This window comes from Falco cherrug, chromosome Z (assembly GCF_023634085.1).
Source record: "Falco cherrug isolate bFalChe1 chromosome Z, bFalChe1.pri, whole genome shotgun sequence".
NCBI lineage: Eukaryota > Metazoa > Chordata > Aves > Falconiformes > Falconidae > Falco > Falco cherrug.
The window spans coordinates 23,504,803-23,529,551 of NC_073720.1; the positions used below are offsets into that span (position 1 = coordinate 23,504,803).

At 36.4% G+C, this 24,749-nt stretch overlaps 1 protein-coding gene across 1 annotated transcript in view; it reads right to left on the bottom strand.

Moving 5' to 3' along the window:
* ADAMTS6 (ADAM metallopeptidase with thrombospondin type 1 motif 6) overlaps positions 1-24,749 on the bottom strand; it is a 158,764-nt gene that overhangs the window by 26,394 nt on the left and 107,621 nt on the right. The window contains exons 15-20 of the mRNA XM_055699675.1: positions 17,101-17,203; positions 15,822-15,955; positions 13,927-14,050; positions 12,605-12,685; positions 7,606-7,769; positions 5,795-5,933 (exon numbers count right to left, since the gene is read on the bottom strand). Coding sequence (XP_055555650.1) covers positions 5,795-5,933; positions 7,606-7,769; positions 12,605-12,685; positions 13,927-14,050; positions 15,822-15,955; positions 17,101-17,203 — 745 coding nt within the window. The remainder of the gene's footprint in view (positions 1-5,794; positions 5,934-7,605; positions 7,770-12,604; positions 12,686-13,926; positions 14,051-15,821; positions 15,956-17,100; positions 17,204-24,749) is intronic.

The following is a 24,749-nucleotide window of genomic DNA, read 5'->3' on the forward strand; positions in this document are numbered from 1 at the left end:
AATTTTAAAGTGTTCTGCAGCATCTTGCCACATAGTACGTAAACTTTATGTTACTGCAGTCTAATTACAGTGTTATTTAAAAATATCTCAGAAAAAATGCAGATTCTGAGTTTAAGACAAGGAAAAGAAATGGAAAAACCTAGACATACAGTTTTTATCCAGACAACAGCTACAACTTGGTTAAGCCCTGTGGGCCTTGAAAAAAATCTTTTTAAATTATCAACTCTTCCCCAAATACATGGTCTCTCTTAAAATAATCTAAAAAGCACAGCTAAACAAGTTCATTTAAACTCTTGGGGGAATAATTACAAGCAGTTAGACAGAAACACCCTGCTTTCAAACCTACAGATTTATAGTTTATAATAAAAGACATAAAATGTCCTCATGACTGGTCAATGCAAGTCTAATAGAAAACAAAACTTCAGTGGTTTAGTGACCATAATCTCCAGAGAACTGAGATGTTTTGCAGATTTCAATTCACAAATAGTCTGCATGACTTTCAGCAGCCAAATTCTAAATTACATTTTATTCTTAAATTAAAATTTCAGGCATGTAAATGCTGTATCTATTTATAAAAGCAATCCCAAAAATTGTGGTTTGCGATTGCAACAGTTAATTATAAAGATGCCAGTACCAATATATTGTGAATCCTGCATCATTAAAACTAGTGCATGCTGGTTAACCCAGACATACTTTCTGAGCTCACTCATCAGATCACAAGATGTTCATCACAGAGCCAAACTTACATTCTCCTTGAAGAGAGCAAGTATGTTTTATTTGTCTAAAGACAGTTTCATAATTTGTCTGAAAGGCATGAAAGGAAAACATCGTAGGCACCACTCGATAAGAGTGATGAGCAGTAAAGAAAACTGGATGGCAATCAATTCACTTATAATATTATACTACCTGAATATTTCATAAAAACTCATTAATATCTAGGGCATTCAACTTATCTAGAGATGAACTCTAATAAAATGAATGAAATCAAAACCCCCGTTTAGTATACCTGGTAAATTCTAGATAATAAATGCTGTCATTTGTTGCTAGAATTTATTAAGCATGGAATATATGAAGCACATAAGAAATTAAAAAAAAGGGGGGGCATATACATTTAAAAATAAAGTATACGAAAATAAAAACACAGAGAAGGATTACTTTTTTTCCTTTGTGGCATTTTTTTAAACAATACCACCAGCAGTTCACTTCTTAATACTACTTATGAATCTGGACAGTCATACACTTGCCTTTGGAAAGCTACAAGGTAACATGTAGGAAAAGACAGGCATGCAAGTAAATAAACTACTATTCTGTGATCTACAAGTGATGTATATCATCCTTTCCCATTTTAGCACTTTATTCTTCTACTATTTCTATATATCCTAGTTTTCCCTTTCTCAGACTTCCTCATTACATAATAACAAGGTCCTTAAAGAAAATACTCATTTTTTTCTGAATTCCAGCAAATTGTTCATCCATCCAACCCTTCTGAATTCCCTGTGTTCTCTCCTCTCCCACTTTTCTCTGTATAGATGAACTTGCACTATACATGCTGGTATTTTCTGGCAGTGTTCTACTGTAGTCTTGTCCAAGTCTGCCACCATCTATAAAGACCTATATGAGATAGTAACAAACTTCGCTTCTGAAATCTCAGGAGTAGAGCAGCTGGTGGTGAATATACAGGAAAAAAGGGAATTAATATGAAGAATGTATGTAGCTAAGTTTTACATAGTATTTCCAGAGAGGAAGAACTAGCTCAGATACTATAAAACTGTATTTTAAAGACAAGTTTTTCAATATAGAAATATAGGTCCTAGTGTACAAAAAAGAAAAAAAAAAAAAAGCTGTGATTCTGGTATTCCAAGTCTAAGAACAGATACCAAGAGATATTAGAAATTAATGGAATTATATTCTCATCTTACATATGAGTACATGAATCCAGGAAAATAAAAAGAGTTGTTTATTACCAGGCAAGCCTTTTTAACTACCTGCTAAACCTGAAGAACCTATTTTTAGAAAAACTCCAGAAAATATCAAAATAAATCTCAGACTTTGGAAACTTAATTTGTGTTCAGTTCACACGGAACATGATGCTCATTGTCAGAGACACCATGAAATACTTTTTTCTTTTCTCCTTTAACATGAATGACACTAAATACAGTTTATAATCTCTCATGAAAGAAAGACTCACTTCCTTCTGGTTTTTTACATTCAATTTAAAAACATAACTTTATTTCACAGACTTTATCTCCTAGACCACTCTGTGAAGGACACAGGGGGATAGGAGGCATAATGTCTGCTGAGCAAAGAGTCTGTTGATTTCAGGTGTCTGATTGAGTTTTCAGAATATTTTGCTTTATACACACTTCATGCAATGATGAAATTCATTGCATGCTTCAGAGGTCAGACACTCCAGAGAGGTACCCATATAATGATTAACTGATAATTAGCAAGTAGGACTCTTAATGTATGCTTTGAGTTTTCAGCATCACATGAGAACCACACAAGGGAGGTAGCAAATGGAATCCAGAGCTCTGGCAACACATTGAGCTGTTGTAAGCAGGAAACCCTCCTCCTCATTCTATTCTGCAAAATAGGCCCTAGAACAGAGGTCCTGCTTGAAAATTCAGAGCACTTTTCGCTGTTCCGATGTAACTCATCAGCACAGCAGAGATAATACAGAAATCCAGTGGAAGAGACAGCATATTACCATCTAATTAAAGATTGTAGGCTGCTCCTAGCTTGCTCTTAGCTTGCTCCTTGTCTCCTGACTGCCCTAGTTACCCCTTCTCCAAGACAAGGCCCACAAGCTCTAGAAACAGCTGAATGCAGTGGATTCCTCTCAAAATACTATGAAGAAGAGAGTGCACAAAGATTGGACACTTCTGCAATATACAATAGTCCAAAACCAATTTAATCTTTGCACTGCCAAAATGCTGCTGTAGCCTAGCTCTGCTTCATGACATTCAACACATACCGTCAAAATTCACAATACAGAAACGTCATTTTAGTGGGCTGTAATGCAGTTCTCACTTTTATATTTTAGATTCTTTGAATTAAAAAACATACATCAAGTAGTAACTATGTTTTAAAAGACACAGACTTGGTCAAATGATATGCAATGCAGATACAGTCAGTCTGATTTAGAGAGAACTAGACTTTAGTGTGGAATGGACATGAACTAGCCTGTGACACAGCCTCAGCAAGTCCCTGCTCAACTGGTCCTTCTTCCACAGAACAGTCACAACGACAGAAAACAATTAAAGATTCCATAGTCATCCTTAATTCTGTCATTTCCTAGCTTATAAATACTTGCAAATTTAATGTTCTTTTAAGACAGTATTTTAAGTGTTACCCAGACAAAAAGACATAACATTAAAATATAGATGCAGACATGTTCAGAGGTGGACAGAAGTTAAATGTGTGGATTAGAATTTAGATTTACCTATAGCTTTGACAAAAACCTGTGTCTTGATATAAAAGTATATCTGGCTCTATGTCATCTTAGCCTTCTTGGATCAAGACAGAATATCATATGATCAAACCTTGATCAGTCCACATACAACAGCTGAGCTACACCTGCCAAGAGGCAGGAAAATGTTGATGCCTTTAACTTGTTCAGTCTGTCACAAAGTCCCTATATAATTTTTTTAACCTCATAAATAAAAATAATTTACATACTAATATTCCTCACACATGTTTATTGTCCTTTTTTACTTCCAGTGAGAAATTCTTTAACTGCTTAGTATTTTGTTATCCTTTGATGTAAGGCAAAATTTCTCTCCTAAAGATGCAGAGTTCCAAGTAAACAGAACTCCAGTAATGAACTTCATAACAAATTCTACAGAAATAAAAAAAGTCATGCAGTGGTTTCATTTCTAAGTTTTTTCAACATTTCATATTTGTATCAGCCAAATCTTCCAGTTACAGTCTCTGTCTCTGCAACTTTTGTCTCCCTTTTCTTTCTTCCTGACTCAGCTCCTTTTTACAATTGTGTCTTCTTTTGGCATATGGTGAAAGATGTTTCATAAACTGGGAGGAACAGCAAGTACTCATATGAAGAAAGTATATACAGTTTTAACATGAATTATAGTTACAAAGAAATATTTACTCCCTGAGTACAGAGCTCAGTGAAAATAAGCGACCAAAGTATACCCTCATACTCAAGCTGAACGAAAGGAGAGCAAAGTGCCTGGTTTAGCTACTATAAGCTACTGAAGAAAATCTTCCCCCCAAAAGTTCTAAATTAATAAATGTCTGCAATTTTCAGGGATTCACAAGTCTTCCCTTAAAAGTTAATTAATCAAGTCAAAATGTTTTCATCTAGGCAAACACTCATCCCTTCAGAGCCATTTATTTTTTCCATGGCATATTGTGAATCTATGAAATGACAATGACCTGCATGACAGATCAGTGACTAAAATTTTGTCTCTACCCAAATCAATGGGAGTTCTCCTATGACTTCAAAAAGATCACTAACTCATTGCCATCATAAAATAGATTTTGGCAGTACTTTTAAGGTTCTGATACTTGGAACTGTATTTTGCTATGAGCTAGGCACTTCCCTTCTTCATACTACTTTAAAATATTCCTTTTCCTACCAGATTCACCATTACTGAAAAAGTAGTTAAAAAAGCAGTATGCCACCCAGGAATCCAACAGATGAACAATAAGAATAACAGAGCAAGTTGGCACCTTACTCCATTTTGTTTCAAGACTTTGTCTAATTAGCAGCACAGAAAAGAATTTGTGCTGTCCTTTGTGTATTACATATGGCTAAGCAAACAGCAGCATTTAAACAGCTAACAACTAGTAACAGCCACAGCAGTTTCCAGCAGAAAAGAAAGATGAGTCATGACAGTTCTAAACATGAACACCTTCAGTAGCCAGAATAAAAAAGGACCAATATTTGGTCCAAAGGTTCTTAAAAAAATATAGTGTGTTCCTCTTGCTATGGGCAGTGCACAGTGCAGGAGAAAACTGAAATTCTGAGATGGATTTAAAGCACTCTCCCCTATCTTCTGAAATAGACGTATGTTGGGGAGATGATGCAGTCTCCAGAGAAGAAAGATACTGTTCACACAGCACTGCTACTCACCAGTCCTTGCAGCAGCAATGGTGTTGGCTTTGAAGGAAGCCAACTGTCCTGCTCTACCAGCCACAGGTAAAGAATTGCATTGGTGGCCACTAGAGGGAGGATTAGGAATACAGTAATTTGTGGGCGAAAGGCACCCATGATGCATCACACGGGTCAGCCTACAAATCCCCCACTGCTGCCAAAGGACAACAATTCTCAGATACTGCTGTGGGCTGGGAAGTAAAATCCAGTTGTTACCAGCTGCTACAGAGGAGCTACCAGTATGCATCCTAAACTTTGGCGGCTGAAGGATAGGAGGGCTGACTAGGATCATGTGAAGCATACCTACAAACCCACAAAGACACATCCCTTCATTTACAGCTGCCTTATTTGTCTTCTGGTTTTTAATCTCCTTACTCAAAAATTCTGATGTCCTTTACCAAGGAAGCTCCTGTAAAAGCAAACAAACCAACTTCAAGAGAATCTCAGAAGAAGCATCAGCAAAGACACACTGTGACAAGATACACTGTGTCTAACAAAAACATCTCAACATATTAAATGTACTGGAAAACAAAATCTGTTGTGAGAAAATGAATGTTTTCACTACAGTAAGGTTGAGGCATGTCTGAAAGAAACGTTTTCAATTAGTTACCTAGATAATTATGTAAAGTGTATCTTGCAATTCAGTTTACCCTGTAGCTTGTCTGCCTGGTGTCTTACCTCCAGCACAAGTGGCAGAACATTCTGACCAAGGCAGGTGATTCCATGCAAAGCCAACTTCATTGTCTCCACTGCCAGTGCGAGAGATGGGAACATTGAATTTATACCTTATACCCAAATTTTGTTCCTGTAGCAGAATCTGTAGTTGAAAACAACTGGTTATACCATTAAAACAGGCAAGCAGAGGGCAACTACAGTGACATTTAATCTAAGTATATGTTAAGTCCTGCGGAAGGGAAAAAAGTAATAAGGGAAGCCACAGTAGTTCTTTTAGGTATTCCCAAAAGAACTGGATTAACTTTTAAAACATATACAAAAGAAAAGCATTGCTGTCTAAGGTGAGCTTTGTCTTCTCCCCCTAACTTGTCAGTTCTTTATTCTTGACATAATTGTTCTAAAAAGCCAGTTTTCATAAAATTAATGTCTTAATGGGAATTAACTTGATAATTGAATAATTATGCAAGGTCAAAGTTGGTTAAGGGCATTACTGTGCAAACATGCAACAGTCCTCATGGAAATCTTGCGAGGAGCAACCCACACAACAGAACCTAGCTCTGCCATTATTTGCACTTTCAGTGACTATAGTAACAGTAATAATAGTAACAGCAACAGACTTGCTGAGATCATTGTTTTCTCCTAATGCAACAGCCAATAGCATTAGCTTGGTGGAATCACACCTGTGCTTCCTTGAAAGGAGTAATCAAAACTCTTGCTGCAGCCACATCACTGCAGGTGATACAGACAGAAGTGCAACAATCACCATGAGTTTTTGTCTAACCTAAAGTGAACTGCACTTCCGCACACCACCTGTCCAACACTACCCTTTTGAATCTATATCAAACATTTTCTTTCTGTTGCTAATAATGTATATCATGTTAGATGCAGCGATCTGACACATCTATCTTCTGTGAAATTTTTCAAAGGCATATCTGCCCATCTCCATCAGAGAAAAGAGCAGAGAACTTTTAAGTAAAAAAGTCAGTGGCATGGGCTGAATAAGAAAAGGCACTATAATCATTGTGTAACTCATTCCATATGGATTATTTAGCTTATCCACACCTACAGAAAGAGAAAATAGGATTTGGGTGTTTGAAAATGCTGCCTAAAATGTGACTATCCACTCAACAATCATTCTATACACAAAAATACTCCATCTGGCTCAAGCAATCCCTGGACTGCAAATCTGGCAGCTGGCAGAATACACTGGGCAAGCATCACCTTGGTTTTATACTTCTCAACACAGTAGCACAACAGCAGGCTCACTATTGCTGCTCTCAGAGACAGGGTACCAGGATCCCAGCCTCACCTTCTATTATGTTCTCACATTTTGTGCTATCTGTTCAGAGCAATGTATGTCACAGCAACACAGTTTAACATGGGTCAGATCACGATACTCTTGTTGTGGCAAGAGTATACTTCACACTCAGGCTAGGCTTAAACCCACTGACAAGCACAGAACTGTCAGGAACTGTCATGCTGTATCTCAACCCTTCCATGTATCAGCAGTATGCAGAGGTACAATGTATGTCCCACACACAATTTAAGCTACCGTTATGCTGAACGACACTTAACAGAGATGGGGCATTTCCTGTGGCATTTCCTGGTGCTCTTCTGACTTTATTTTTGCTTACCACAATGTTTGCCAATTTTGAAAGGTAAAGCTGTGTTAAAACATAAATGCAAAGCTGCAGCTAGGCAGGCTGTATGGTCTTTGAAAACACAACTTATTTTGATTTCATTCATGGCCTTTGCTTTTCTCAGAACATGAATACATATTTCAAATTTCAGAAATACATTAATTACAACTTTACCATGACTATGAGATTTTCTGAAGTAGGGCCCAGTGCTTCCAAAGACTCTGGTTCATCTGTTGGCCTCTTGTAATGGAAAGCTGTTCCAGCAACATCAAATTTCCTTGGCCAGTCAATAGTCCAGGCACCATTAATATAGTAGTCATCCTCTTCAGATTTTAAAGCTTAAAAAAAAATACAAGCCACCTAAAAATTGGAAGCAGCATTTATAATGGAGAAGCCATTGCAAATTAATCTACTAATCTGTTAGAAGTACATGAGCTTCAGCTCCATGACATGATTTTTTCAAGCAATGTAAAGTCTTTTCTTTATTGTCAAAATATCCCTTGTGCAGTTTGACCATATTCCTCTGCAATAATCTTCAATGTGCAGATACACTTTTCAGATTTCAACATGCAGATGCTATATGGAACAAAACAGAATGCCTCATGCAACTTGCAATATAACTTCAAATCAATATATAGATATATAAAATAAATAAATGTAACTTTAAAATTGAGACCATGTGCAATGGATGCTGTTCTACATAAGATATATGTAGGTCTTAAATGTATAATCAATTACCAACATAATTTTTAGATTAAGAAGTTGGGGCATAGGATAGGGTATCTCAGATAATGTGCAGACAAAAAAAAAAGAGAAGGAACATTGAGTCTGACATATGGTGCCAATCACTTCTTGCTTTGCTGCCTTAGTCCACTGGGGTTATATATAGATAGATAGATAGCTTACATATAGGTGTTTTATATACATAAAATCTATACCTTATATATAGAGACAAGATATATAGATATTTCTACTACAAACCCAAATGATAGCTACTTAATTTGATAAAATATTGTATTATTCCTATTTTACAGCCTTAAACCATAAAAGCACTATAGATACATCAAATTTCTTAGCTAACCAACTAATTAGGCTGGGCAAGCAGATATTATTCAGGGATTTATATTGCTCAACTATATTAAAATACATTTCTAAATACAAAACTGTCTTTGTGTTTTAAGGTGAATAGTTCTGTTAATTAGATACTGACTTCTTGACTTTAGGTGAAGATTACAGTTATTCAGCATTCGTGTTTACTTTAAATAACATATGTTCTTAAAGGGAAAATAATGGTTGGAAATACGTGGTCAAACAGCCATGTCATTTTCGAGACAAATAATTGACTTTACTAGATAGGCAACAAACGTCACAATCATAAGGAATAAGATAATTTACCATCAAGTTTTATTCTCAACTTCATCTGTGTGGACAGATGGTTTACCTTAAACAGTTAGGGAAAATGTCTCAATGATGCTCGAATTTTCTAAAACTGATCAGACAGCATTCATATGAGCAGGAGACAGTTGGAGAGGTGGTATGGTTCTGCTGGTGACAACCACATTTGGCAGGTATTAGTAACCATTTCCATCAGCACCATAAGGCCTGAAAAGGAATGTCTTTCCAGAGCATACATCTTACTCCACTGACTTCTCTGGATTTACTTTGGAAACACTCATGTAGAAGAAACTAGCTCTGACACATTCATTTACCTGGAATTCTCAAAGTAATTCCGATTCCTTATTGTCTATATAGGCTTTGTAGTACAAGAAGGAGATTTTTTAAAAAGTGAATGTAGGAGACCAAGACAAATTGCAAGCAGTACTGTACTAAAAGAAAGGAACAGTACTTCACTGTTTATCTATTTTGCATAGGTATATAAAATAACTATGTTACGGATGAACATCAGAATTTTGTTTTATCGATGGTCCTATTGCACATAGCCAAAACATCTATCCGTCCTGCTTTTATAAAATCTAGCTTATTTAAAAGAAATTTGTAGGGCCTTCCAAAGCTACCAACACATACTGAAGTCTCTCATACTGTGCCACTCAATCCCAAATGTTTTCTTGTCAGTATATCTAGTATCTACCAAGAGCAAATATTGAATTACTGTATTATTTGAGACACATAAACAACTACAAATGAGACATACAAATAAGCACAAGAGAATTAAACATCCTCATACATGTTTACATAATTAATAATTGTGAAATTATATGCTACCAATTGTATGTATTCTATATACACTTCAACTAATGTATATCCAGAAGCAAAGCCATTAATTTTTTACCTGTCAAAGAAAGATGCATTTGCATTCTGTAAATAGATTTACCTAATTTCAGCTGTTACACATAGGTGAAAACCACACTGTTGTAAACAGCATTCCAATGATATAATTACATGACAACGATGACACAGTGGCATACTACTATTAGCATGTAAGACAGAAGGAACAAGTTAGTGTCCTCATCAAATAGTTCATGGGAACTTGACATTACAGGAAGCCCACAGAAAATTAGCACACAACACCCTGTTGTGTAAGGGGATTATAAGGGAAGATGTCACCCTGGATCAAGCCATTTACAGGAAGGTAACAGCATTACTAAATACATGTTTTTTTCAGCAGCCTGGAAAACAGGCAGTTTTGGGTTTTTTTGCTGTTATTTGGAGTTATTTGCTGGACAGCTCAGTGCAAAATACTGAATTATTTATACAGCTGCAAAAATGTGCTTTTACTTTCACAACACTAGGAGCAATAACTGGTGCAGAAATGACAGCCAGAGACAGGGGGACGGATGACAGGTGTTGACTGAGCTAACTGAATCACGAAATGTCTAATAGCAGCCTAAATTTGAGGCCATGGCTTGTAAAAGAACTGGATCTTAGTTTAAGGAACCATGGGATGTTTGCTGCAAGTTAGTTTGAAAGCCTGCAAACTGAAAAGAAGAAACTTTGAAGTCCATGTGACAGCTACCAAGGAAGAAGGTTCTATTCTTCCATTTTTTTGTGTATTTCTGAAAGGAGAAACTGATTTCTTAGGCTGTGGTCACATATCTGGCAGCAGTGCATGCAAAACAAAACATAGTAATATGTGTAAATGAGCGGAATCAGTTCTCTAATCTCATTCACACTGTGGCCACAAAAACAAAAGTCCTGGAAAACAAAGTGAACTCTATACAAAGACAGGGAAGGAGCTGTGAAGTTGATACTGCCACTAAAGAAATATCCATAATACCCTTGATGTATGTATTTTAACGTAATTAACTTTTAACTATCACTCTGATTGTATGGTTCTTTTAAGGCAGCAGAAAAATTTGAAGCCTTGCTTTCCCAAGAAATTGGTGATCCTAAAGTAGTGATCTGATTCACACTCAGAGAACAAAGAATCCCTTTGTGATGAAATGGATAAATGTGATGAAATGGATAAAATGAAAAGGACCCTGCAACTTAGAAAGATTAACTGTCGTTAGGATCCAATGGCACCTGTGAATGTTGGAAACAGAAGAAACCAGTGAAGGACAGGAATCCCCCAATTGTGTAGTCAGGGCTGCTGTGGCATGAAGCAGAATAGCAAGGAGAGAGCCTGAAACTCAGAAAACTCCTCAAAATTGTGACAAGCACATTAAAAAGTGTTTATGTACCGCTTTACAGGTTTAGATCTCTGGCCAGATTAAATACCAATGAAGTTGTATTTTTTATTTAAGCCAAAAAATTACATTTTTCATTCATTTTATACAGATGGTGCCAATCTAAATGCTTTTCCAAATCACTTTCCTCTGCTTATGATACAGAGGAATAACAAAATTATTTGTAGTAGCTAAGAGTTATCTTATTTGTTCTGGTTTTCAGCTGCCCATGGAATAGTTCTTAGCAGAAAATGACAGTGATAGGATGCACTGTGTGCCTCTCTCCCACGACATCTGTTTGAAATGTCAGTATAGGATATATGGGCAACCTTACCCACAGTATATTTTGACATAGGGGAGAGACCATGGGAATGTGATGCTGAAAAAATAGTAAGCACTCTACTCCTGGAGTACCAGTGTTGTTATTCCCACAGAATAGAAGGAGACTGATTAACTGCTGAACTACAAAAGGGTAGGGGCAGGCAGGATGAAGGCATCCAACAGTAAAAGGTACTTTTATTATCAATATAATCAGCTTAGGAATTAATGTATCCAGGAGGACAGTTGCCCTTCTAACACACACTTACAGGCATCATATTCCTTTACAACATGTTAATGTTATATATATCAACTACATAGAGTACAGAGTGACAAAAGTAGGCTTGTCATCCACTGTTTAGCCTAACAGGCAATAGCTTTTGGTTGTGTTATTCCGTTAGTTTGCTGTACAACTAATCAGCTCTGTAATCTACTTTTGACTAAATAAATGGGTTTCTTGCACTACTGTGAACTGACTGCTATGCAAAATAGGGTACAGGGAATTCCAGAAATGCACGTTGTCTTGAGTTCAATGAAGCCAAACTTGTACATATCAGTATTAAAAAAACAGAAATCAAATTTAACACAGTCTTTAAAGAAAGGCATAATTATTTGGGAATTTAGATTTAATTCTGTGGTTCACAACAGGCTCTCTGAATGACCTCAAATAAGCACCTAGTTTTTCTGCAGCTCATTTTCCTTATCATTCAATAGGGATGGCATTTAGTCCCTACAACACAGCAACACAGAAATACTGTGGAATTATTACATTAAACCGTTTGAAGATGAGGAGACAGTATTCTTAGCATTTCAGTAACTATGGCTGTTGAATAATCATTCCAAGAACAAAATAAAGTTTTAAAACAGCGTAAGCCCCCAAGATCAGAGACTTCCCAGATGGAAGATACTACCCCAAAGTGGGAGAGTACATCACTTGAATGTTCCTCATCCACTTCAGGTCAGGTCTGACACTGTAACTATAATGAAATTGACTTGATTTTGCACTGAGTGGACAAGGAAGAATCACCGTGTATTTTATTAGCTGCATTCAGAAGAATACATCCTAACCAACTGCTGGAACTGTCTGATCACAATCTAATATTAACAGCTAAAAATTTCCTCTGCTGCTTCTACTATGTGTATGGTTTGGCCAGACCAGAAAATGTACCTTCAAATCACAACATAATCTCTGACTTAGTAACAGTCTGTGATTTCAGCCATGGTCTTACCAATGTAATTCTTTGACACTGCCACTTCTCTTACTTCAATGTGCACAGAACCTCTTGGAATTTGAATCACTTCCATATAGCCTATAAAACAAAGGTAAATTTGTTTACGTTGACAAGTATTAGTCATTAAATTAAACATTAATAAATTATTTACTAATAAAAGTTACTATGACAGATGGGATTCAAATGTACTTGAACATTTTATTTCACATGATATAGAGGAAAAGAATAAATTTCATCCAAAGATTTGAAAGTGATAGCAAGAACTTAAAAAAAGGAATTCCTGACTGTGTGCTAAGTGCTAATACAGTCTTTTCAACAGTGTATCAAGGAAATTAACATATAAAATGACCTTAGGATCGATCATAGGATAATTCATGTTGGAGAAGACATTTGAAAGCCATTTAGTCAAACCTGCTACAAGCAGCATCAGCTAGGAGATCAGGTCAAGTTACTCAGCACTTTACCCTGCTGGGTAGTAAGAAACTCCAAAGATAGAAACTGTACAAGCTTTCTGGGCAACCTGACCCTCTCCTGGACTGCCCTCCTTGGGAAAAAGTTTTTCCTTCCATTTGGTCATCAGGTGTCTTGTTTCAGTTTATAGCCACTGTCCCTTCTCCCACCATGTAACTACTACTGTGAAGAGCCTGGCTCTATCTTCTCCATAACCTCCTCACAGGTATTGGAAGGCTGATACTAGATCCCCACAAACCACGCCTTCTCCAGGCTAAATAAGCCCAGTTCTCTCAGCCTTTTCTCAGAGAGGGGCAAGTGCTCCAAACCCCAATAATCTTAGTGGCCCATCACTGAACTGAACTCACTCCAGTGCATCAATCTTTCTTCTGTATTTGGGAGCCCCAAACTGACAATACTAAGATTGCAATGCTAATATTACCTTTTTTGAGCTAGGCTTTAAACTAATCACCCATATACATTTCCCGAGTTCTTAATAAGATAAACTTTAGAGACATTTCTGAATTCCTTCTATTTTAAAATTTCATGTATGACTAAATGTCAAATTCTGCCACACACATTAAATTCACATACAACACTACCCTTACTATACCACTATAACTAAATAATAATTTTAAACCCCCACCCACTTCTTTAAGTGCATATGAGACCATGAAAACAAAGTATTCAGTAATGAAACGCTGTTTTATTTGACATCAAACCCACTAATACAGTAAAAGGAAACGAGGCAAAAGGAGTCAAAGTGAATGTCCAACAGCTATGCCATGCTGGAAATCAATGCAGCACTGTTATTTGCTAAGAAGTGATCTAAATGCATTGTGCAATAGAACGAACATATATATGCATACCTCCTCTGGGTAATGAATCATTGAAGAAACCTTCAATGGCTTCACATGTACTCCCATCTCCTCCGCAAACACGACATCTATCTTCCTTAGCATCAGACCCCAAAATATTATCACAACCTACATGCTGAGAACAGATAAGAAAAAATATTTTAACAGGATGATGGCCTTGCACCACTATCTTAATAACTTTTTTGAAGTGTTTCTCTCAAGTTGGAGATATTCAGTTCTTTTTATCTACTGTTTTGATAGCTGTTACAGTAAGTGGGTTTTCACTTACCAGAGAAAGAAAAAAAAAAAAAAGAACAATCCACATTCTGGGTTGTTACCAAATCTTGATCAGCAAGTACCTTCTATTTCTACTGTGACTTTCAGGAAGGGATCTCAATGTTTTACAAACAATTTAGTTAATACAGTTACCAATGAACGATTAGTGATGTTTTTACTTAATATTACAACCATTAACTGTGTTACATCTATATTCCCTTGTCAAGATAAACATTTGCAGCGTGTTCCTTAAACATGTATGCAGTATAAATAATATTATCAGTCCTAAAGGCATTTACAGCTTCATAGAACATATACCCACATCCTCCAGGCAAAACTTGCAATTATTTTCACAAGTTTCAATGTGAAGTGTAAATTGACTACACTGTAAGAATGAATGCAGAATGAAACTTAGTGAAAGGCCATATTACATGCTGTATGTATTAAACAGGATTCAAAAGACTCTGGAAAAAAGAGGTGTCTGTAACTGATCATTAAAAGTACCTTACATTTCTGATTATGTACTTCAGAAATCTATGTACAGTGAACAAAGATTAACTCCCTGTAACTTATTATAAACAGGTAATACATAGGTCATAAGGGAAGTTAAAATACTTTAAGTAATTGACAAAGTAGTATTATTTGAATTGTTTACAATTTTGAATCTGATCCACCAATATGTCAGAGACCCAAATTAATAACACAGCTTATTCTCAACTTGAGATTTAGTCTGACTATTAGTTTTAAAAGATTTCTCAAAACTACTAAGATCTTCTTATGTATAAACTACATCAGAACTCCCCAGATTTGTTTTTGGTTAGTTTGCCAATACATGGCAAATGCTTTTGATCTCATCATGTTATTCAATAAACATACATCTTTAGCCCTCAGTTTAGCAAAGAACTTAAGCATTGGGTTAAGCTTTAGTTACGTTAGTGGTTTTTTAAAAAAATAGTTTTAAACAAATTTTCTAGTCACCAGCACTGTTCAGATGCCTATACTTAAGTATGTGATTAAACACTTTGCTAAACTGAAGAAGCAGTGGGATGTACGTAAAAAATACAGCACAGACCTCCAATCCTATTTAAATTCATGTAATGCAGTTCTATAGAAAACTTACATAACCAGATTTTTAGTACATGGCAAATACTTGTGTCATTAGAACTACAGAGCAATAGTGACAACTTTCTGTTTCAATTAAATTAACAGCAGAACTGTTTGCAACAGGATGAACTAGTCAGAGAGAACCAGATTAGTTTGTTCACATTCACTGTTTTTCAGCCAGAGTGGTGTTCTAATTGGAATGACTGAACAGGCCTTGGAACATCTCAAGGATGCTGTTGATCTCCTGTTGCCCCTTTCATTGGTTCTCCAAGAGGAAACACAAAGCAAGAAAAAAGACGACAAAAAGAAGGATTCTATGAATGCCTGTGAGAAGCTACTGCAATTCAAATGATTTGTCTAATTTATGCAATATTTTTTATCCTTTTGTCTCAATCTTACTCTTTCATTGAAAACTTGACCTGTCAACACTCCCATTTCATATAATAACAAACAAGTATCGTAATTAAATGCAGGAGATAGCAGACACAACAAAGTAATCCATAAGTACTTCATAAAACATTTGTAACCTTGCATTCTCCATTGATACAGATATCCAGTGAATCAGCATTGCACTGAGTCCCATCTATTACCGCAGGAGCACGTTCAGTGTAAAAATTATAACCTTCAGCCAAGCAGTTTAATGCACATGGTTTAACCCCACCTGGACAACAAAAACGAACGAAAAAAAACCCAACAGAAATCTCGAAAAGTTAACAATTAGTTAAAAATATATATGCATACAGATCTGAAATTTATAATCTTATCTCATACCTGACACATATAAACTATACACTTTATTTAACTCCCCTTTATTGATTTCTCTACTTGACTCTTCTTTCTTGCAAAAAAGATTAATTCCCTTAGTAAGATACAGCAAGGTTGGCTGGCTCCGTAACGATTCCATTATGTTATACAACCCTAATGATTATTGAACAATTTAAAACATTAGGGATACCACTTCATCATTCGAAAAACAAGAATAACAAGAAAATGTAATCCTGGAAGTAAATCAGGGTAAATTTCAAACCCAAGATCAGACTGTTTCAGTTATGAATTTAGTCCTATTGAATTCCACTACAGATCAGACCATGTGACCACAATGATAATTTTTAGGCTTCTAATCTAAAAAACTGAGAGTAAAACTATTCAAGTCAATAAAATACAGTACCACAAGGGAAAACACAGACTTATTCACTAGAGTTTACAACAGTAAAAAACAAAATAAAAAAAGGGTAACCTAAGAACTTTGAACAATGGCAGAAAATTAACTAAACTTGATTAAACTGTCTGAAAGAGAAACAGAAATTACAGTCCTTTTCCCTGCTGCAAAATACCCTTTTATTGCACAGTGCAATTATAAATAATTATTCTAGTGAAGTAGTCTTTAAATACTCTTATGAATGCTTTCACTTATTTCTCCTTTTCCTAGTATTCTGATGTTAACAAAGGAAAATTCATTGTGAGATTTTTTTATACTGTATGCATCACTGTAGCATGACAGGCACTTACAGATCACCTATGGAATTTCTAATTCTATTGCAACTGCAGGTGGAAAAGGGCTGCATATTTTAAAAGTGGAGTCACTACGATGCTTAGTCCCCTTCACAGTAAAACAAAACTCTTAACAGAATATAGAGATGGCTCTTCTGCAAGATTTTCAGAAACTGACAAAAGTACAAGCTTAGCAAACTTAGCTCATTAAATTTTAATCAAAACATTCTATTCACAAACATTACTCTCTATATAACATTTATATAATTTTGAAGACTTCACATATGATAACATTTATACAAAGCTAACCATTACCTCCAGTGTAGGGTTTCCAGTTATAATACTTTCCTCGGAAAGGCATATTGTCAAAATCTGCACACTGCTTTTCTCGAAAATCACGGGCCCCTGAAGGACATGGCTGAAAGAAGAAAGACAAAAAATGTGACATTCTTCCAAATATTAACGTAAAAGAAAATGCATACATGCTTATATTGATAACGTAATCATGCAAGAGACTAGCCAGTGGTTCCCTGCTTTGTCTTGTGGCTCTGATTCTGGAACTTGCTTTACTGTTTTACAGCTGAAGTGTCTATTTTGCAGTCAGGCTGGCATGGAGTAACTGAAGTAATTTAAACAAAATTAATTGTTATATAACAGTTTCCATAAAACTGGACAACTAGAATCACATCAAGCTATGCTCCATAATCAACCCATCAGCTACTGCCTTATAAACACACATTAAAAACACCTGAAAAAATTAAAAATAAATTTACTAAGATTTGTATGCTCAGTTATACTGTACTAAGCAGCTGTACTGAAGACATGTTATTAAGGCATCAAGAAAAAAATCAAAACACTTTATAGAGAGGTCTATCACCTTTGCTTACTTGCAGACTTGACAAAAGCATTGTTTTAAGGCTGAGAATGAGAATAGATACCATGTTTGGCTCTGATTTCTACCAGTCTCCAAGCATGAAGAAATAAAAACTTTTAAATTTTCATTACTTTGCATTGCAATTAAAAAACTGTAAAGTATCTTTTTTACTTGGAATAAGGGTAGATGTAAGTGAAATTCATCTCAGAAAGAATTACTCATTATTCATCAGTAGGTTCAAAATAATTATTACAACTAACCTTGAATACACCCAGAATTAAGACAGCACATTAAGCATTGTTATCAATGCTTAAGTACCTGTCAAAATTTCAAGCTGCATCAAAGTATTGGAAATACATATTAAAATCATTTTTACACTGAAAGAGAAGAGAATTTGACAGAAACCAGAGGTGTTAATAAATACTGCTGTTTTATGAGGAACAGAAGAGTTCATTTTATGACAGTCTTACTGGTCTTCCTATGTATCTAAGCCAGTTAGCACTGTTCAGGAATCTGAAATGCATTCAAATAAAATGACCTCTATAAACACAGATGATAAAAATTTACTGCACAATGCAAATATTAACATAATAATTATGGTTCTCAGTATACATTAATCAAACTCTTATAACAGCCAGCCCACTGCAATATGATTCAGAAACTAGAAAATTTTTACCAGTTTTGAAGCTGTTGCAATACAAATTAAAATAATGAACATCAGACAGAATTTAAATTTTCTTTATAACTCACTCTATTATTATCTCTTTCTAATTAAAAATATATTTTTGAATGTAATACATTTACTGGTGAAAAAAAAAGCACTGTAACTACTTGAACTCACCAATCCTTCAGGTAAGAGCGAGAATAAGAAATAACCATACAAATAAAATAATGAAAAATTTTAGAAGTTTTTTAAATAGCAACACAAATGAAATTTGCCTCTTTGTGTCATATTCTCTAGGCAGCAGAAGGATCAGTCTTGAGTCACCTCAAAGCTTGAGTTGGAATCCTATACTGGTCACTACACCCTATTCTTCAGTCCCACTTGCTTAAAGTACTAATCTACATGGCTGGTATTTTACTGCACCAAGTTCCCCTCACAAGTTAATTAAATCACCCACCATGGGAAATCTTTTTTCTAAGTAGTTATACCAGGACAAAACAATAAAACACAAAGATTAGTAAAGAAGGATCAAGACTTCCATATTTATATTCTTAAAAAAATTACTTGCAATCTGATCTCTGAGATGTAGTCTTATTTATCTTGTTTGATGGTGATCTTGGATGCGTTTTGAAGCAGTAAGATCACTTCATAAATGATCTGAATAAAGGGGAAAAGTATACCCTCAAGAAGTTTGCTGATAACACAAAACAGAGAGGAGTGGTTGATAAGGCCAGAGGGTTGTGCTGCTGCCCAGAGGGACCTTGACAGGCTGGAAAAATGGGCCCGCAGGAATCTCATGGAAGTTCAACAAGGAGAAGCGCAAAGTCCTGCACCTAGGCAGGATCAACCCCATGCCCCAATACATGCTGGTGGCCAACCAGCTGGAAAGGTGGTCCGTCCTCTCTACCCAGCACTGCTGAGGTCACACCTGAAGTCCTGTGTTCAGTTCTGGGCTCCTCAGTACAAGAGAGACATGGCTATGCTGAAGACAGACCAACCAAGGGCCACGAAGGGCCTGGAGCAACTCTCATGTGAGGAAAGGCTGAGAGAGCTGGGGACTGTTCAAGTTCAGCAGGGGATCTCATCCATTTGTACTAACATTTGAAGGAAGGGTGTGAAGAAGATGGAACCAGACTCTCTCCAGTGGTGCCCAGTGATTCACCCAGAGGAAAGGCACACAAATGGAGACACAGGCTCCTACTGAACATCATGAAACATTTTTTTACTGTGAGGGTGACCAAGCGCTTGTGAGTTTGCCCAAAGAGGTGGTGGAATCTCCCTCTTTGAAGATATTCAAAAGCCATTTGGACATGATCCTGGGCAACCAGTTTGAGGTTTGAGCAAGAGGAGCCCTAATATGATGAACTCTGGAGGTCCCCTTGCAAGCAAAGAAAAATCCTTCTTTTAACCTATTAAATACCAATTCAGTTTTTGTAACAACTTAAACTGCTAAAAAACCCAGTTTGTATCCTCTTTTCTTCTTGAACACAGTTCTAGCAGCCTGACAGAAAACCAACTACACAAAAGTATGCATAGTCTGTAATCTCACCGCTGACAACAAAAGCAGACAAAGCTGGGAATACCTGGGAGCAGCTAAAGGAACTGTGGAAGCAAAGCCCCTTTCACACAGCATTCCTGCTTTTTTGATATTTTTTCTGGTTTTGGTAGTCCTGCAGATTAAATCCTGGTTTCCTACACTGTAAGTTATGTTAAATAAATTTCACAAACTAATATATTCTATGATATCAAAGCTTTTACATAATGTGGTGTCTTTGGCTCTAAAAATGCAAATCCATCAATCCAGAGGCAGATTTGGTGATCTTTCCAATAAAGTAGGTTTCCATTTTAGTGGCTAAGTCCTCTCAGTGAATACCCTCATCTCAGGGTCTTGCTCTTTGACCAAATCATTAGTCTGAATCCAGCTTTCAGGCGGAATCAGTAAAGTTTTCAGGCAGTCCTTCTCAAGACTGCCGTTACCAAATGACAGCCTGAAACCTGAACATTCTGTGATCTGAAGCACAAAACGCAACTTAAAAATTTGTTGTTGCTGCCACATAATTTTCGTACCTTGTTTACTATCTCATTAATACCTGAATGAAAGTAAAACTATGACCTCAAGTAATGCGCTCAAAATCATGCTTGACAAATGTGACCATCTTCTACAATAAAGTAACCTGCTCAGTTGATATGGGGTGAGCTGTGGACATTGACTACCAAGACTTCTCCAACGCTTTTGATAGGTTTCCCACAGCCTTCTCCTACAGAAACTGAGGTGTTACGGTCTAGACAAGTGGTCTGCGTGGTGGATGGGCAGCTGGCTGACAGGCCACACGCACAGTGTGGTAAAAGGCTCTTTATAAAACTGTCAACCTGTCAAGTGGGGTGGCCAGGGATCGATATTGGGTCCAACAATGTTTAGTATCTTCCTAAGTGATCTGGATGATGAGGTCAAGCGTACCCTGAAGTCTGCTGATGATACCAAACTGAGTGGGGAGGTGGACACTTCAGAAGGGAGAGCCACCCTGCAGGAAGACCTTCACAGGCTGGAAGACATGAACCTAATGAAGTTCAACAAAGGCAAATGTAAGGTTTTGCACCTGGGAAAACATAATCTAGGAGTGCAGCACAAGCTGACATCAACCCATCTGGGGAGCCGTTTTGTGGAAAGGGACCTAGGGGTCCTGGTAGACAACAAGCTCAGTAAGAGCAAACAGTGTGCTGCTGCAGCAAAGAAAGCCAGCAGGATGCTGGGGTTGCATCAACAAGGGCATCACCAGCAGAGATAAGTAAGTCGTTATTGCATTCGGCATTTGTCAGGCCACACCTGGAATACTGAATTCAGTTTTGGTCCCTGCTATATAAGAAAAGATGCAGACAGGTTGGACAGGATCTAGAGAAGGGCCACAAAGCTGATCAAAGCACAGACAAGCCTGCTGTAGGAGAAAAAGCTGGGAGAACTGGGCTCGTTCAGCCTTCAGAAGAGATGGCTTAGGGGAGAACTTGTGACCATGAAGATGGAGACTACCTCCTTACAAGGAGTCACATAGAAAAGACAAGAGGTAATGGGTACAAGTTACTCCTGGGGAGATTCCGATTGGGCACCAGAGGAAAAATTTTTACCATGAGAACAATCATTGCAATAAGCTCCTCGGGGAAGTGATGGATTCCCTAAGATTGGACACTTTTAAGATTCAGCTGGAGAGGGTGCTAAGCCATCTTGTCTAGAACATGCTTTGGCCAAGAAAGATGGGCCCAGATGATCACTGAAGTCCCTTCACCTGGCGTCCTATAAGTCTGAAAACTATAGGTACAGAAATGCAAAACTATTACTGCAAGATAAACTACAATATGCATTTACAAAATGTCAGCTTTTTGCACTGTATCTTTGTGTATTTACTCTCTTCCCAAGGTAAATGTGCAGTAACTGCTTCTCTTTACTGGGTAATCTATTTCTCTTTTTTCATGCAGTTATAGTACATAGATAATTCTTGTCAAGCAACAGGCTGCTTGTGTTTCCAAATGCTCTTTAAGACTGCAAATCATGAGGTAGGAATCTAACAAATGTACAAGAATTTAAAATCATGCCTAAAGGTCCTGAGAAGAAAATAATGAAATAATTAAATTTTTGAGTGTAAAAAAAGCATTGACTTAATGAAAACAAAAAATTTTAAGACTGAAGCAAAAATAAATTGTCTAAAGAGTGTTAACGAATCATTGAACCAACATTGACATGATACCAAACATCTTATCTCACAGAAATCTGTTTTATCTTGGAGCTTAAAGTCAGGCAGACTTCACTATTTGAACTCACTGTGTCTCCTATTAACAAAGGGCTATACTACACCTCACAGAAGATGATAAACATGGCCAGAAGGGTGACAGTTAAAACTCGGACTGTTCAAAGATACAGCTCCTCACATGAATGCATGTAAGAAAAAATAGTCTTGAAAATATTAGAATTACAAAAGCAACAAACAATACCTGTGAATGTATGCACAGTGGAAGGAACCAACAAAAAACATTTGCCTACATTCTACTAAGACAAAAGTCTGAAGAACAAGATTCTTTAAATGGTATGTATACACTCATGCTTTTATGTAGATAAACCATTCACAGAACTTGTAAGCAAAATATGTTTTTTACTGTATGTAAAAAATTAGGAGGCTTTTACAGTTTTAGACGTGTATTAAATCATGCATCACATCCTACACATTTTAAATCAGATGAGTTACTTTGAGTAATTATGTGTCTAGCAATTCTATTAGCATTTTGTATTTTTTTTTTAAATTAAACATATTTTTGTTGGAAAAATACTGATATTTTTGTTAGAGATAGTGTGGGTTGTGGTAGAAAATAAGTTTCTGATGACTGTGTTCTTTCTACAATCCCTTTTGTTTCCAGAACTCATTAGGTAATGTTCTTTTCTGCTGATCTCAACGTTTAGCAGATGCCTTTTGAATTAAGAAGTCATATATGGCTTTGGAAGTGCTTGATGAGAAATATGCTTAGTAGGAGTGTGTGTGCTGTTTCCAAAGAATTAAAGTGATCAAAAGAAAGGACAACAGAATGAACTCATCTTTGAAAGAAAAATGAAGTAAAAGATATATTAATCTTTTTTTTTTTGTTTATGAATAGTAGGAGCTTTAGGGAGTGCTACATTGAAAATTACAGATGGACGATGAATGTTGACACTGCAAAATAAACTTCAACAGAAAAGATGTACAAACAACATATTTATTCATCAAAACAATGACAGATTTGCAAGATTTGCATGCTCTTAATGCTTACATAAATCAAACATACCATTCCATTAAAAATTTCAAGCACTAAGGAGTATCATAAATCTTGAAACAAAATCTACTAATCTCAGCAGTTCTTACCTATGTAAAGCCCTAAATATTACTATGAAAGAAATAGACTCCAACCATCAAAACCATTAAAGCAGTAAATTTAAACTTCTTTAATTACCAATATGTTTTTGCAATGGAAAACCATCCCCAAAAAAACACGCTAAAAAAATGATTCACTATCATAGTGTAAGAAGGGCATTTCCAAATTGCCTGGCCAAAGTCTGCAATTGTTCAAGATTTGTTTTTAAGACCTAGACAACAAAATGTTGTTTCCTTTCCACTATGTTGTTTAAATTATTAAAATCAGAGTATAGGAAGGGAATGAACACTTCAGAATCGAAGACTATAATTTCAAAAGATTTTGATAAATTGGAGCAGCGGTTTGAAATAAAGGAATGGATGCAAATTACTACACTTGAGTAGGAACAATCAACTGTCCAAGCAGAAACTAAGGAAACAATTCCTAAACAGCAGCCCTTAAGAAAGGGATTTGGACATTATGGATCAACACAGACTAAATACATATAGTCACTCCTTGTAATAAAAATGAACACAGTACTGAAATAAATGGAATCCCACCACTAAGATGACAGACTATGTTCAAAGTTATACTTACCTCTGACAGGCCTCAGCTAGAATCCTGTGCAGAGGTTTGGGCACCACGCTTCAAGATGTGTACTACTGGGATCCCAAAGGCTTTGAACACAGAGACTGTCTAGTGTAAAGAAGACTGAGACATGATAGTAGGCTGCAAACACAGGAAAGGCTCCCACAGAAAGAATATTATCAGCTGTCTCCCTGCTGGTGAAGGAGTAAGTGAGGGTCTTAAAAGGATCAGCAAACATACGCTGTGTTTTATGAAAACCATCCTGACTGTAAGGATATGGTAGAATCCTTGGATGGGAGGTATTTCAAAACAGATCAGCTTCTTAACCATCAGTTAAGAATGGTTTAATAACAATTGATTTTGCCCTTGAGCCACGGAATAGCCTGAACGGCCGCCTCAGACATCTCACAGAGGTTCCTTCTGTGACCCTGCAGGCCTCCTCTCAGCAATAAACAAAGAAAGAAAAAGAGAAGCAAAACCAGCTAAGAATAAAACTGTCTGAAAAGTGTCTGACAATAATAGAACATATCCTACCAGCATTTCAACGGTATCACTAAGTAGCTAAGGTATGACTGTTAATAATAAAGCATTAAAAAATTGTTGTTTATTTGTGAGGAAGCAGGATTACATATTATGCAAACCTCCTTGTATACTAGTTAGCATGGCAGAAGCTAAATAATATCTACTGAAGATAAACATTTTAAATAAAAATGCCTGGACAATTACCTCACGGAGGTCCTCAAAAGAGTAAATGGAGGAGGGCTCCTGTGTGCCAATGTGAATTTTGTAACAAATCTTAAGACTGTATGATCAAACTGGAACAGTACTAACGCAAAAAGGTCATTATTTGAAAAGGACAAACAGAATATGCTAGGTTATAATTTGCCTGATATCAAGACCAAATAAACAGAAAAGTTTGCAGAGACTTGACTGATACAGGTTTAAAAGAAAGATAAATAATAATACAAA